Source organism: Daktulosphaira vitifoliae, unplaced genomic scaffold (assembly GCF_025091365.1).
Source record: "Daktulosphaira vitifoliae isolate Bord-2020 unplaced genomic scaffold, ASM2509136v1 Scaffold_1, whole genome shotgun sequence".
In the NCBI taxonomy this organism is placed as follows: Eukaryota; Metazoa; Arthropoda; class Insecta; order Hemiptera; family Phylloxeridae; genus Daktulosphaira; species Daktulosphaira vitifoliae.
This window is the reverse complement of record NW_026099572.1, coordinates 26438775-26452953: the sequence shown is the minus strand read 5'-3', so window position 1 is coordinate 26452953 and position 14179 is coordinate 26438775. Positions and strand designations below refer to the sequence as shown.

General features: G+C 26.0%; 4 protein-coding genes across 6 annotated transcripts in view; 1 reads left to right on the top strand and 3 right to left on the bottom strand.

Annotated features, from left to right (window-relative positions):
* Nucleotides 1-14179, top strand: part of LOC126910542 (tubulin-specific chaperone E) — a 53618-nt gene that overhangs the window by 10704 nt on the left and 28735 nt on the right. The gene's annotated exons all lie outside the window — the stretch shown is intronic.
* Nucleotides 1-14179, bottom strand: part of LOC126910537 (WD repeat-containing protein 47) — a 79033-nt gene that overhangs the window by 40324 nt on the left and 24530 nt on the right. The gene's annotated exons all lie outside the window — the stretch shown is intronic.
* LOC126909598 (uncharacterized) lies at nt 961-2966 on the bottom strand. The gene is made up of 3 exons (XM_050692061.1): nt 2333-2966; nt 1947-2245; nt 961-1317 (listed from the first exon to the last, which is right to left on the bottom strand). The coding sequence occupies exons 1-3, from the start codon at nt 2964-2966 to the stop codon at nt 961-963; spliced, it is 1290 nt and encodes a 429-aa protein (XP_050548018.1).
* Nucleotides 8382-14179, bottom strand: part of LOC126910556 (glutathione S-transferase-like) — a 15449-nt gene continuing 9651 nt past the window's right edge. The window contains exons 2-6 of one of the 2 annotated variants that reach the window (XM_050693211.1): nt 10064-10243; nt 9853-9997; nt 9630-9797; nt 8969-9111; nt 8382-8755 (exon numbers count right to left, since the gene is read on the bottom strand). In XM_050693211.1, the coding sequence (XP_050549168.1) occupies nt 8591-8755; nt 8969-9111; nt 9630-9797; nt 9853-9982 (606 nt within the window). In that variant the 5' untranslated portion in view covers nt 9983-9997; nt 10064-10243 and the 3' untranslated portion in view covers nt 8382-8590. Of the gene's footprint in view, nt 8756-8968; nt 9112-9629; nt 9798-9852; nt 9998-10063; nt 10245-14179 lie in introns of those variants that run through there. The other variant, XM_050693210.1, reaches the window with a different exon arrangement.

Sequence of the window (14179 nt, the reverse complement as noted above, 5' to 3'; positions counted from 1 at the left end):
TTTTTTTTTTTGTCTGTTACCACTTTTTCTCAGCTCTCACCGAACGGATTTCTTTCAACGATACGTCAAAAGATCACAAATCGTATCTAATCGACGACATTACCCTCAAAAATTGAAAAAATTTCCCTCGTTCCCCGTAAATGGGGGAAACCTCCAAAAAAATTACAAATTTAAAAATTGCTAATTTTCGAAATTTTTAAAATTTTTTTTACTAAAAACTACCGTAACTTTTTCAAAAATGAACATATCAATATAATTTTTTATATAGATGCTTGATGCCTTTACTTATCATTTGGTATATTTTTTTTGTAAATCTGACCCTTTATCTGCCCACACCCCCCTGTGGGCAGATAAAGATTGTCATTTGAAATCGGGGGGATTTCAAATGACAACTTTTTCACAAAAAATTAACTTTTTCAACTTAACTTTTGAAAATGTTCCGGAAGGTCAGACACTTTTGTATATATCTTAAATTAAAGCTAATGTAATATACTTTATTATGGTAAAAAAAAAATTTCGGACTTTATTTTATCTTCACGGTGAAAATGGCTACCGAATGCTAGTATTGTGTGAAAATTCTCGATTTTATATTTTACATTTTTAACTTTATAATGCTATGACATATTGAAAAGTGTATGGATCAACACAATTTTTTTATGAGAAATAATATTTTTTAATAATCCCTTTTTCATTCGACATACTTTATCTTAACTAGGATATTAATAATGAACTAGCAGATCATGTAGCTTTTGGAATAATCCACCAATTTTTTAAAATTAAACACTATCTAAAGATATGCATCGAATTGTTTTTTTTTTATAGTGATTTTAATCACTGTCAGATATCATTATACTTGATCCATCTATGCCACGTCACCACTGTGCCGCGACCCCCCTGTGCTGGGTTGGGTTTTTTTGATTTTTTTAAGTCGAGAAAATTAACTTTGAAATTTGAACTAGCTTAAATTGCCATTTTTTTCAGTTGACGGACACGACGTACGGTTTCCAAGTCGGTAACACTTGTGTCTAAAATGCACGTTTCTACATTTGGAAACGTATGTGCTATTTGCATATTTCTTATAAACTTTAATTGATCAGTTGGCGTTATTGTTGTGCTATTGTTGGTAGATGTAATAAGACTTTGAAATTGAATAAATTCATCTACGAAGCTTTCGGCGTCAATATCAAGTTCATTTTCATATAACAATATTAATGCTTTAATTCTAGTCATAATTTCATTTCTGGTTAAGTTTTCTTTAAATAAAAATCCAAATTTTTTTTCCACATTAACATTAAACTTCTCTTCTTTTTTGTATTTCTGCCAATAATGTATCGCAAATTACATAATGTTTATCAGTAATGAAATTTTGTCTTAAACTTTGTTGTCTCTCTTCAACATTTTTTTTTATTCTTTTGCATTTGTAATCTATTTATTTTTCTACTATTAAATAGAATCCATTTTCGTATATTTCAAAATTTTCTCGGACATTTTGTATAAAATCGAATAGAGAATTGTATATTGGTACTATTATCGATATATTTGTTGTTGAACTTTGTATAGTTTTTGAAGTTAAATTTATTCGCTTTAATATACAATTCCAAGTAACAATCATAATCGCCATTTCTCTTGTTCTTAGTTGATTTAAAATATACTTTGCTTCATTACGAGTATTTGTATTTTCATTCATATCATTAGACATTTCAAAAAGAATTTTGATAATTTCAGAATAGCCAAGGGTTAAGGCCTTAGTAGCATTAGCATTCGCTAACCAACGTGTCTGTGATGATGATTTTAAAAAAAGCATTCCCTTTGATTTTAAACTGATTTAATTTATCCCAACGATGAGTTGATATTGAAAAAAAATTATATAATGTTTAAATAATACTAAAGTATTTAACTGCATTATTACTTATGCAATTATAACTTTCAACAGTACGAACACCTACCAAATTTAACGAATGTGCTGCGCACGGTAAATATTCAGCAGCTGGAGCTATCTTTTTTATTCGCACTTGTAATCCCGTATACTTTCCAGCCATATTACTGGCATCATCGTGCGACTGGCCAACAAAGTTCTCAATATTTAAACCTAATTGTTTTATTATTTCAATAACAGTTGATGTTGAGTATTCAGCATTATGACTATAAATATCTATAAATTTTATAAAACGTTCAATGGCTTGGCCTTCAGATTTCACATAACGTAAAACTATAGCTAATATATGAGTCACATTTGGCGTTGAGTCTACAATAAGGCCAAAATATTAAGCATTTTTTATTTCTTCTACAATTACGTTTAAAACTTTTTCTGCCATCAGTGATATAAGCTCACGAAATGTGTGAGATGAAATATAATTAGATTTTCCACTATCTTTATTTCCATAATTATTTAAATGTTCCTTGAGAAATTGGTCAAATGTTGCTAATAATTCCATAATACCTAAAAAGTTACCATTATGGGAATTACCTAATATTTCATTATCCCCAAAAAAAGCTAAACCTCTTTGGCTTATAAACTGAATTACAGCTATAGTACGTTTTAAAGTATTTCTCCAATATTGAACTTCTGTTTTATATTCTTTTACTAGTTGGCAAACAATTCGTTTTAATTCTACAGAACGATTGGAATAATCACATATTGCATTTCTATAAGTAGTTGAGTTTTCATGTTCAATAAGCCGTTCAGTAATATGATGCCAATCACTATAGCCTTCCTTGCAAAGTAAATGTTTTGAAGTTTTAGCATATAATTTACAAATATAACAGAACACGCTGACATTCGAGGGAGAATATATTAACCAAGTTCTTGGAACTGAGATACCATTCTTTTTTGTTACAAAAAAATTATGTTTTTTTAATTTACGAGAAACGCCTCTAATCGATTTCTTGGACTCGTCTATAGCTTGAATACTTTGATTTGGAGGATGAAGTGTTCCCGAAAATTGTCCGTAATGGATGAGGGCCATAAAGCAATATCGTCAATGAAATTTTCAAAATTGATTTGTTTTAAATCGTTATTAATAGTATTTAAATTATTATCGATTGGATTTTGATCATGTGTTTCAAGTTCATTTTCAAATAAACTTACCATAGATTAAACCGTAGATTCTTCATTAGTCGTTAGCTTGTTTGATTTAACCTGGTTAATAAGATTTTCTGAATTTAAATTTTATGAATTGACTAAAAAATAAAAAAATATATATACATATTACGTATTTATACTTGAGTAATGAGTATTATTTAAAAATATACAGTAAGAGTTGTTATATTATTATTATATTTCGTTTTTTTTTTCTCGGACAATAATATATTTTATTATAATTTAGTTTGAATTACTTACTTTCTAAATTATCATTAATAAGTGATGTAGATGTTTCTGTATTAATTTTAACAACATATTTATTTAAATTTCCACGTAACTTTTTAATTTCTTCTTCTTTTTTTTCTTTTAATTTTCTTTTGGCGGAGCCGCCACTTAGATATTTTTTTGGTAACATTTTATATAAAATAAAATAATATTATATGTTGCTCTTTGGAATCGTAAGTCGTAACTGTTCATTTGTATTATTAGTATCGATATTCGACAAGTGAAAAGTGAAAAATAATTTTGTCGACCACCGCCAATTAGGAATATTGTACTCGTAATTGTAATATGTATACTAGGGTGGCTTTTATTNGTATATCATCTTTGGGTCTATTTTTTTCTTAGATACATTATAGTACCGTTTACGGCATATTGTACACTAGGGTGGCTCTTAATTTTCAAAGTTTTTTTTTTTGCCCGGACGCCCCCTAGAATTGTTCTATAGGTTAAAAAAATACATTTTGTGAAGTTTCGTGATTGTCCAATGATTTTTTCCCGTGCCGCAGAAGGGTTGAAATTTAATAAATTGGGGTAAAAATTAGTTTTTTACGTATAACTTGTTAAATTTTACTTGAATCAAAAAAATTTACTGAATAAAATTTGTTTAAAAATGTATTTCTTATAAAATATATTATATTATTTTTTACTCTATAATGCATTTTTAATTGAATAATCAATAAATCACATAAATACGCCGTTTTTTCCCGATTCTAATTTTTTGCGTAATTCAGTTTTTATTAACGTAATCGACAAATTTTTACAAAATCTATATAAATTATAAAATTATGTACAAATATTAATTAGTAAAATATTTTCTAATTCTAAATCTTGGTCTTATAACATATAACTGATTAAAACATATAATATAAAACTAATAAATAATAAAAATAAACTTTAATTATAAAAAAAACACAACTAAAAAAATATTATGGAAATTTATTATCAATTATTATTAAATAATCATCATTATTTCATTAATGTGTTTTTTTTGCATCAGGAAAATGTTTTCTATAATCTGCGACAACTTGGAGCAAGTATTGCTTTTGGTCTTCTTTTTTAGTAATTATCGAGTTATATTCTTCAATTAATTTCACTGATCTTTCTGTAGTATCGTTTACAACTTTTAATCTTCGCACTATTTCTTGACAGTCTAGATAATCTATATTTAAATTCCATCGTTCGGGATCTTTGCTTAAAAAACTAGTTTTCATATCAACACGTTTAAAAAAAAATTTTGAGTTTGCCTTAATGAACTTGTCAATAGTTTTACTTACAAAATGTTTTATATTTCTTGGCGGATTAATTTTTTTAAGTCTTCACATTCATTAGTTTGTAATGATTTTACCATAAGTCTTTTTATTTCAACAGGTATTTGATCATCAAAAAATGCCATTGAGGCATTTTCAGGCGCGAGATAATATAATTGGTTGCTAAATTTCTTAAGTGCTATTAAACCTACAGCATCGTCAATTTTTGTGTATTCATAAACATTTTTCATGCATTCTAAGTCTATACGAGGAGCTTCAATAGAATTATTTTCAGAATACCAGTATTTTAAATAAATTCTTACCAAAAATATACAAACATCACGAACACCAACCCGTTCGTCATTTGTTAGCTCGAAAGACTCTCGAAAAAGAAAAATTTTTAAACAATAAATGGCTTTTGCCATCCATCTGGCGTGATGAAAAGCTTCAGGAGATCTAATAGAAATATTTGTATAATGATCACCGCCAAGAAAAATAATTGCCAAATTAAGAAGTTCTCTATAGTCTTCTCTTGGTTGATTAATTTTTATTTTTTCCATTATAAACAAAATTAATTTATTTTCTAAGCCGTTTAATTGTGTTTTAACCGTAATATTTTTTAAATCTGGATTTATTGTACAGTCTTTAATCTGTGCCCAACTTTTTTTAAATTTTTTAAACAATGGTATATTTGGTCCACTAGATAAAGCAATTTTATAAAAGGTCCCTTTCGAGGTATTGCTCTAAAATAATATAAGCACCTTGTAATCTCCCCATATTAGAGGCGGCTGTTGTGTCGCAACAAATAGCCTGAACTTTATTTTCAATATACCATTCTACTAATAAACTATGAATTGCTGAAGCTTGTTCTCTTCCTGTACTTGATTTAATAAAAGGAACGCCAAGAAGTTGCTCATTACCATTGAAACTTATAAGTACAGGTAGCCTATCAATTTTTACGCTAATAAAAACTGAATTACGCAAAAAATTAGAATCGGGAAAAAACGGCGTATTTATGTGTTTTATTGATTATTCAATTAAATATGCAATATAGAGTAAAAAATAATATAATATATTTTATAGGAAATACATTTTTAAACAAATTTTATTCAGTAAATTTTTTTGATTCAAAAAGTAAAATTTAACAAGTTATACGTAAAAAATTAATTTTTACCCCAATTTATTAAATTTCAACCCTTCTGCGGCACGGGAAAAAATCATTGGACAATTACGAAACTTCACAAAATGTATTTTTTTAACCTATACAGAGTGTTCAGTAAATAAGGAAACGAATTTCTATTGTACTTATTGTTTGTAACAATTTAACAGTTTCCTAACTTACTGAACACTCTGTAGAACAATTCTAGGGGGCGTCCTGATTGAATTTAATAAAAAAAAAAAATGACCTATGTAGATAAGGACCACCCTAATGTATACTGTTATCGGCGTTATCGCACATGGCAATAATGCGAGCTGTGTATTTATTATTATTTTTACACAAAACAAAATATGTTGTTACTATAGTTTATGTAACTATAGTTACATATTAATATGTTTACGGGAAAAAGTTGTAGAATTATTCAGTTTAAATAACACCATACAAATATTTCTAAGCTTATAACCTATAGCTAAAAGTACATCAATCAATAATAATATATATTAATCTTATATAATATTATTATGAAATGAACAAATATTATTTTTATTATTCACTCCCTATCATCTTTTTTATTACTAAATACATTTTAACTGCTGGTTTCTTAATTCTTACACTATTGTATATGAAACTATCATTGTATTTTTGTTTTATGTATATATTTTATTATGTCATTTGCCTTGTTATTATGTCCTAGACAAAAACAATAAAAAAAAATTTTTATTTCAACAAAATAATACATTATATAGTAAGTCACTGGTGGGCCCCTTGGCCACATGGGCCCAGGACAAATGTCTATTTTGTCCGTGCGTAAATATGGCCCTGCTTGTGGTACAAGGCTCTTATTTCTTTTTTGAAAAAATGTTCAAATCATTTGATTTTTGTCACATTTAGATTCAATAACTTCAATTAAGGACTCCATCACTACATTCTCCCCTATTTGATGAAATTTCTTATACATATTAAAATTATTTTACTATGTTTTTTTTTTTTTGAGAGGGACTGTCATTTATTTTCTCAGGTCTTACTTATATTTTAAAAATATTTACAGACGAATTAGGTTTGATATGATAATAGGTTTCAACTACAAAATTAAATAATTTAACTTTGTAGTAGTTTATTAATTTTTTAACTTTATTTGTGTGTGTTACAACCAGTCATTAATATTTCACATTTATTGGTAACATGTTGCTATATAAATCATAAATTTAAAAAAAAAATGATTTTTAGTTTCACCTGAATTTAATGATGGATTTTTACAATTATAATCAAATTTTATAATACGCTCAATTGAGTAAATCTTTTTAACAACTATGTTTTGATTGGTATTTTTAGTTAAAGTAAATCATTAAAATTAATGTAGTTCTGTATATTACAATTGTAGAATATTTTTAAACACCAAAAGTTTCTAGGAAATGATTACTATTATTTCTATTTAAGTTATCTATTACGATAAAAATACAATTTTTTTAATTCTCACAAAATTGCCTATTTAATGATGTCATGTCAAGTACTCTAGAATCATTAAACATTATTAATTCTGAGGTAGATGGTATGGATAACCTTACAAATATTTCAAATGAGTTTTTGAAGTCTTTTGGTGTGGATGCTGAAAAAGAGTTTACAGTTCGTCATAGAACCTGACTTGTACCTAAGCGCCTTGATAATAATAGAAATAATGCAGCTAATATGTCATTTAAAATATTTTATAGGAAAGAATATAAATCTGTGTTGGATGAGCTCACATCATTGACGGAAAATCATTTGGAAAGTTGCATTGGTACAATTAAACTATTATATAATCTGTTCAACCCCCATATTATCAAGGAACAACTTAAATGAAACTGGAAATCAAGATGCAATTTCAAACTTGTAAATTGAACTAAAAGTAATGGTATTAACTTAATTAATTTTTTTAATATAAACTTTCACAAAAATCAACTTTAAAGGATTAAAGAATAGGTTAAATATGTCATATTCCTTATTTTTAACATATTAATTATCAAAATCAGTATTAATTTAATACAATTTTTTTTTGTTCTTAATTATTTTTTTTATTTAAATACTTATTTTTTAATAATAAGTAATAATATTAATACTTAGAAGTAAGTAAAAAGTCTAATTGCACATTTAAAGCATTGGGAAAAGTTGATTTAGAAAGGTTTTTTTTTGTTTCTGATGAAAGTTCCTTGTAGTCCAGTGTATAAAACTTATAACTTTAAAAGTATTGCATCAAGCCCTTTAAATTTTTTTACGCGTTAAAAGTAAAGAAATATACTACTACTTTATTATTTTTATAATAAATCCGTAAAAATTACAATATTAAATTACTGAATATCAATTTCATACTAAATTTAATTACTATAATTGTTATTTATTCATATATAATAACTATAAATCAAATCGGGATAAAATTAAGGGAATAAGAATTATTGTTGCTTTTGAAATAATCTACCAATTTCTTAAAATTAAACACTATCTAAAGATTTGCATCGAAGTGTTTCCTATGATAATGATTTTAATCACTGTCAGATTAAATCTATACTGGACCCAACTATGCCACGTCTCCACTGTGCTAGGTTTATTTTTTATTTAAATAATTACAATGTAACTGTTACCTTTTTTAAATTCCAAGATTTATTTTTATTTTTATGTAAGATGTAATTATAAAAATTGCTAGTTTAGTATCATATCCTAAATTTAAATAAAATATGTTTCATTACAATAATGATACAAAAATAGTAAATAATTTAAATGAACTACATAGAATAATAACACAAATATAAAATTTAAAATGATTTATAAAAATATTATGCTTTAATTTTAAATAGTATTTGGTCGTTTAGCAATCCAAGCTTTAATCTGAGGAATAGCAACAACTGATGCTTTAAGAGCTTGTAGTTTAGGGTATTCTTTCAACAAATCAAAGCCAGCCATATAATTTAGGTAATCCATGATTGATACAAAGAATAAATCAGCCCAAGACAGCTAAAAAGAATTATAAAATTTATAAATAATACATGTTTTGTTTTTTACTAGAAGTACTAATTATAAATAAAAAAATTTACAATGAACAATAAATATTGACCTAAAAGAGTTTAATAAATAATAAATCAAGAAATAATAAATAGTTAAAAAAGTTGAGCAATCATTTAATGTCAAAATCTATGTCATGTTATAATGATAAAAAAAGTATTGTACCTTTCCATTCACAAAGTATCCATTATTTTCAGTAACAATACTTTCAAATTTTTTCATATAAAATGGAATTGTTTCCTTTATCAAAGGATCATATTTCTTCTGTTTTGATTCTTCATCTGGATCATAAGAGTAACTTGCAAGTGCTGAAAAAATATAATGAGTGTTTAATAAAAGTAATACAATTCAAATAATATGAAACTTTTTTGCTTGAGGATATAACCATGTTTGCAGTTGAGTTCTGACGTTTCGGACTCCACTGCAAACATGGATATATCCTCAAGCACTTCAAGCAACAAGACAATCCATGAAAGCTTTAACACATTCATAATATGAGACCTCTCAAATAATAAATTCATTTTCTAGAATTAATGAATATAAAGACTAGTCATTAAGTTTTACTTGTTTAATAATTTAATAGTAATTTATAAAAAAGTATTATATTTTAATCAATTTATAATCGTTATCCTATTTTAATACCTTCAAATTAATTGCTTTATTTAGTTAGAATTTTTGGTTTGGGCCCTTGTTCTTAGTGTCTCAATTGAAAAACAACTAATACAATTTTATCAATATTTAGGTCAGACTAAACTAATGTATTTGGACCAATCTTTAATAAAACTCTGTTTAACTTTTATAAAAATACTTGTTTGTTATAAGCTACCTTGTCTCAAGTCATGAATATTATCCACGGAAATATCAATAAGTAATGATTCCCAATCATCTTTTCCAGCTAATCCTGCCTTCTTAGCTAGATAACGAGTAATTGCAGTAGACTGGTTTAATACTTTTCCATCAATTTCTACTATGGGAACTTTACCAAAAGGCATATCTACACAAATAAATTAGATATAAAAATGTAAAACTTCATTTTTTACTTTAATTACTTGGTTTGAGAGTTGGCCATAATTCGCGTTCAAATCGATTATCTTCAAAATCTTCATTTAAATATGAAAGTAGAAACCTGATGGGTTCAGCTAAGGCTGTTACATTGAAATATGTGACCTTATATGGCATTTTAAAAAATACTTACTAAAAATACAATGTTTCAAGTATTAAAATATTATCGTTTATATTATATATATTTTAAATACTCACATATAAAAATTGAAAATTGAAGTATCTCTAACTTATGTCAGAAGCACAAACTACATACGAGCTGAACAGATACCAAAGTGACTGTTCACAAAATGTATAATTTTAAAATTATGTTGGTATGCCGGCGTACATAATGTTGTCAAGTCTCAAGGCCGAACAGGTAATATCGACTTCTACATGCTTCAAGTAACAAAATAATTACTAATATCCTACATGATAATATCATATTATGATAGCATATAATAATAATGATACTTATGAAAGTAATTTAAAGAATAGTACAAAAAGGAAAATATAACTAAATATTATTTATTCTTGATTTTTTTCTCAAAAAAATTTTAATAGAATTTAAATGGTTAAGAATGTAAATATTCATTAAAAAATTATAAAATATATACAAATTTATAATACTGTTAAAATGTTTTTTTATTGTTATTAAATTTTACAAAATACTATCGAAATTACTATAGTGATTTTTTTAATAATCCAATTTGTAGGTTTTTTATACATACAATATTAAAAGAATTCATTACAATTTTCAAATTTTAAATAACCATCTTGAATGAGAAAATATAAAAAAATGTAACAGTTTTAAGTTATACAGCAAGACTATACATTTTATGGAAGATTAACACAATGTTGTAATTAACAAATGTTAACATGAATTATATTATCTTTCGTCTCGATTTTTTTACATAATTAATCTGACTAGATCAACTCATAAATTACATCGTCTAGTAAATTTCAATAGTAATAATTTAATTCATTTTTCTTTTCAAATTTTTTAAGTAAAAAATGAAACATAAACAGTTACACCGGATCGAGTATAGGTGATACTGCCCCTGCAGTTTAAATACTAAAGAGGCAAAATGAAAATTTACCCTCCCTCATTCAACTAAAAAGTTATGGCTTGAAAAAACATAGCTACGTCAATGGTGGACGGTTGGGTATTTGACTGGCTTACACCAGAGATCAAACACCACCAATGAAAAAATTACAAGAAAAAGTTTGTTCGCATCCTGAGAATCCGTGCGCCGAGACATGCCACAGAGATCAGTTTGATCCAATGGGTTTCCACCATTTTTAAGACGATTAATTTAGTCTTCAGATTTTCCCACACTAAAAAAATTGTTCCAGTATCCTGAACTCGGAATTAAAAGTTATTGCAAAATATTTTCCAAAAACAATATCAGTAGTTCATATACAGAGTGATTCATTATAGATGAGACATTCATTTTTCTGGAAACTATTTACATTGTTTTATTTCTGTAAGGAAAATATTGTTTGATTCAAAAATATCAACAATAATATATAATTAAATAAAAACAATTTTTCATCACTTCAAAAGCAAAAAACTTTTATTAACTTTCATTAATGGGAACTCATATTTTTAGTTTAATAAATTTGTTTTTATCCGATCAAACGTTTAATTGTTTAAAAATTTCGTTTTTTAATATAAATTCACCGTCATATATGTACAACTCGTTGTTATCTATCATACAGTAATTTTATCTTTAAAAATTTAGGTCAGACATATATTCTTATATTCAACGAAGTTTACTAACGTACATTGTTGAACTAACGTGGAAAAATTTTATTGATAAATATCATAAAAATAAATTATAACCACTAAAACAGACTATAGTTGTCTCCATTATTATTGACATTAAAATAACGATAAATTTATGAATGTGTTGAAACTTTCATGGATTGTCATATTATTTGAAAAGCTTAAAGATTTATCCATGTTTGCAGTTGATTGCTGACATTTCGGACTCATTGCAGAGTCCATCTTCATAGCGATAGTTACTGCTCGGTGGCTGAAACTATACTGATATAATATAGTTATATGCTCAAAAGAATTCAAAATGGCATTTTTTCACAAAAAACTAACTTTTTCAACTTAATTTTTGAAAATGTTGCCGAGTCGGTAAAACTTGTGTTTTACGCGTTTAGAGTACAAGATTCCAACCCGCGTATGACCGGGAATTTTTTGCATTTTTTCTTAATTCTTTTTAAGTTAGAATAAATTTTCAACTCCTTTGATTTTTATCTCATTTATATTCATTAACTTCAATAAAGATCAAGGATCCTATCACTGTAGTCGCCATTCGCAAGAAGAAATTTCTTATTCATATTAAAATTATTTTACTATATTTCAAGTTTTAGCTTCGATGCAAAGCTAAGAATATAGTTTTTTGTGACTATCATTAATTTTCTCTGCTCTAACTTAACCTACCTACCAAACCTTGACCTACTTTTTTCAACGATACGTCAAATGACTACAATTCGTATCTAGTTGAAGATATTACCTTCAAAAATTGAAAAAAATTCTAATTTATCAACTAAACAGTTACTTATCCCATGTTCTCCATACAGATAATTAAAATCATTAATTTCTAGTTTGATATGATAGGTTTCAACTACAAAATTAAATAATTTTACTTTGTAGTTTATTAATTTTTTAACTTTATTTGTGTGTGTTACAACCAGTCATTAATATTTCACATTTTTTGGTAACATGTTGCTATATAAATCATTTTTAAAAATAATAATTGAAAAATAATAGTTTCTTCTGAATTAACAATGGATTTTTACAATTATAATCAAATTTTATAATACGCTCAATTGAGTAAATATTTTTAACAACTTTGTTTTGATTGGTATTTTTAGTTAAAGTAAATCATTAAAATTAATTAAGTTCTGAATATTTCAATTGCAAAATCTTTTTAAACACCAAAAGTTATTAGGAAATGATTACTATTATTTCTATTTCAATTATCTATTACGATAAAACTGTAGAAAAATCGAATTTTTCTGATAAATGTACTGTAAATAGTAATTATAAAACTTCCTGATTGCATATTAATCTTAAAAATTTCATTTTTTTTATTTAATAATGTCAATTTCAAACTTGCAAGTTGAACTATAAATTATGGTAATAAATTCATTTTTTTTTATTAAAACTTTCACATTAAAGGACAAAAAAAAATAGGTTCAAAATGATTACCTTTAACATATTAAAAATCAAAATCAATAATAATTTGAAAACAATTAATTTTAAAAATTATATAATATATAATTAAAAGAATTACTAATCTGGGTATAATTAATGAAATAGAAGTTGATGTTGCTTTTGTAATTATCCATCAATTTCTTAGAATTAAACACTATCTACAGATTTGCATCGAAGCGTTTCTTATGATAGTGATTTTAATCACTGTCAGATTAAATCTATACTGGAACCAACTATGCAACGTCCCCACTATGCCGCGACCCCACTGTGCTGGGTTTTTTTTTAGTTAAAGTAAATCATTAAAATTAATGTAGTTCTGAATATTTCAATTGTATAATATTTTTAAACATCAAAAGTTTCTAGGAAATAATTACTATTATTTCTATTTAAGTTATCTATTACGAATCGTAATAAATTAAGGTGGCATCTTGCCCCCTAAAACTTACCCCAGTCGGGCATTCGAACTTTTTCAATAATATAGTCGGCTAAATCAAAGTCTAGAAATCGAATAAAAAAAAAATTGATTTTATCATTCAATTTTTATGTGTTTTACTTGCCCATAGACGATAGACATGATATGTATATTAGGGTGGCCCTCAAAAATCGAATGTCTTTTTTTTTTTACGCTACCCCTTAATTTTTTTTTAATGGTCAAAAAAATGAGCTGTGCAAAATTTGGGACCGATCCGTTAAGGTTAACCCGTGCCCCCGGGCCTATTAAGTTGAGTTGAAGAGTCAAATTTAATAGAAATAACTGATCTATGTCTCGTAACTTTTTTTTCTCTTAACTTAGAATTATAAGAGTAAAATTCAAGTAAAGGAAATTTTACAAGAAATTCAAAAATAATAACTTCAATGTTGTTTTCTCAATAAATAGCCCACAAAAACACTACATACAGTAAAAAACATGTAAAAGTCTTAAAATACGCTATAACTGATTTTGTTGATTTTTAATTATTTATTTTCATTTTATTTTTTGGAAAACGCATATTCGTTTAAAAAAAGATTCTAGAAGTTTAATTTTTTATGCCAAGTACGATAATTATATTAGATTTATTATTTTATGGACAGTTAATTAATGATTAATTACAAATTTAACA

Excerpts from the sequence above, each read along its gene's own strand:
- LOC126909598 (XM_050692061.1), bottom strand. The coding sequence starts at position 2,966 with ATGGCCCTCATCCATTACGGACAATTTTCGGGAACACTTCATCCTCCA. Across the intron at positions 2,246-2,332 it reads TATTTCATCTCACACATTTC|ACTCAACGCCAAATGTGACT; the intron begins GTGAGCTTATAT and ends GCCTTATTGTAG. Across the intron at positions 1,318-1,946 it reads CAGCACATTCGTTAAATTTG|AAATACAAAAAAGAAGAGAA; the intron begins GTAGGTGTTCGT and ends CATTATTGGCAG.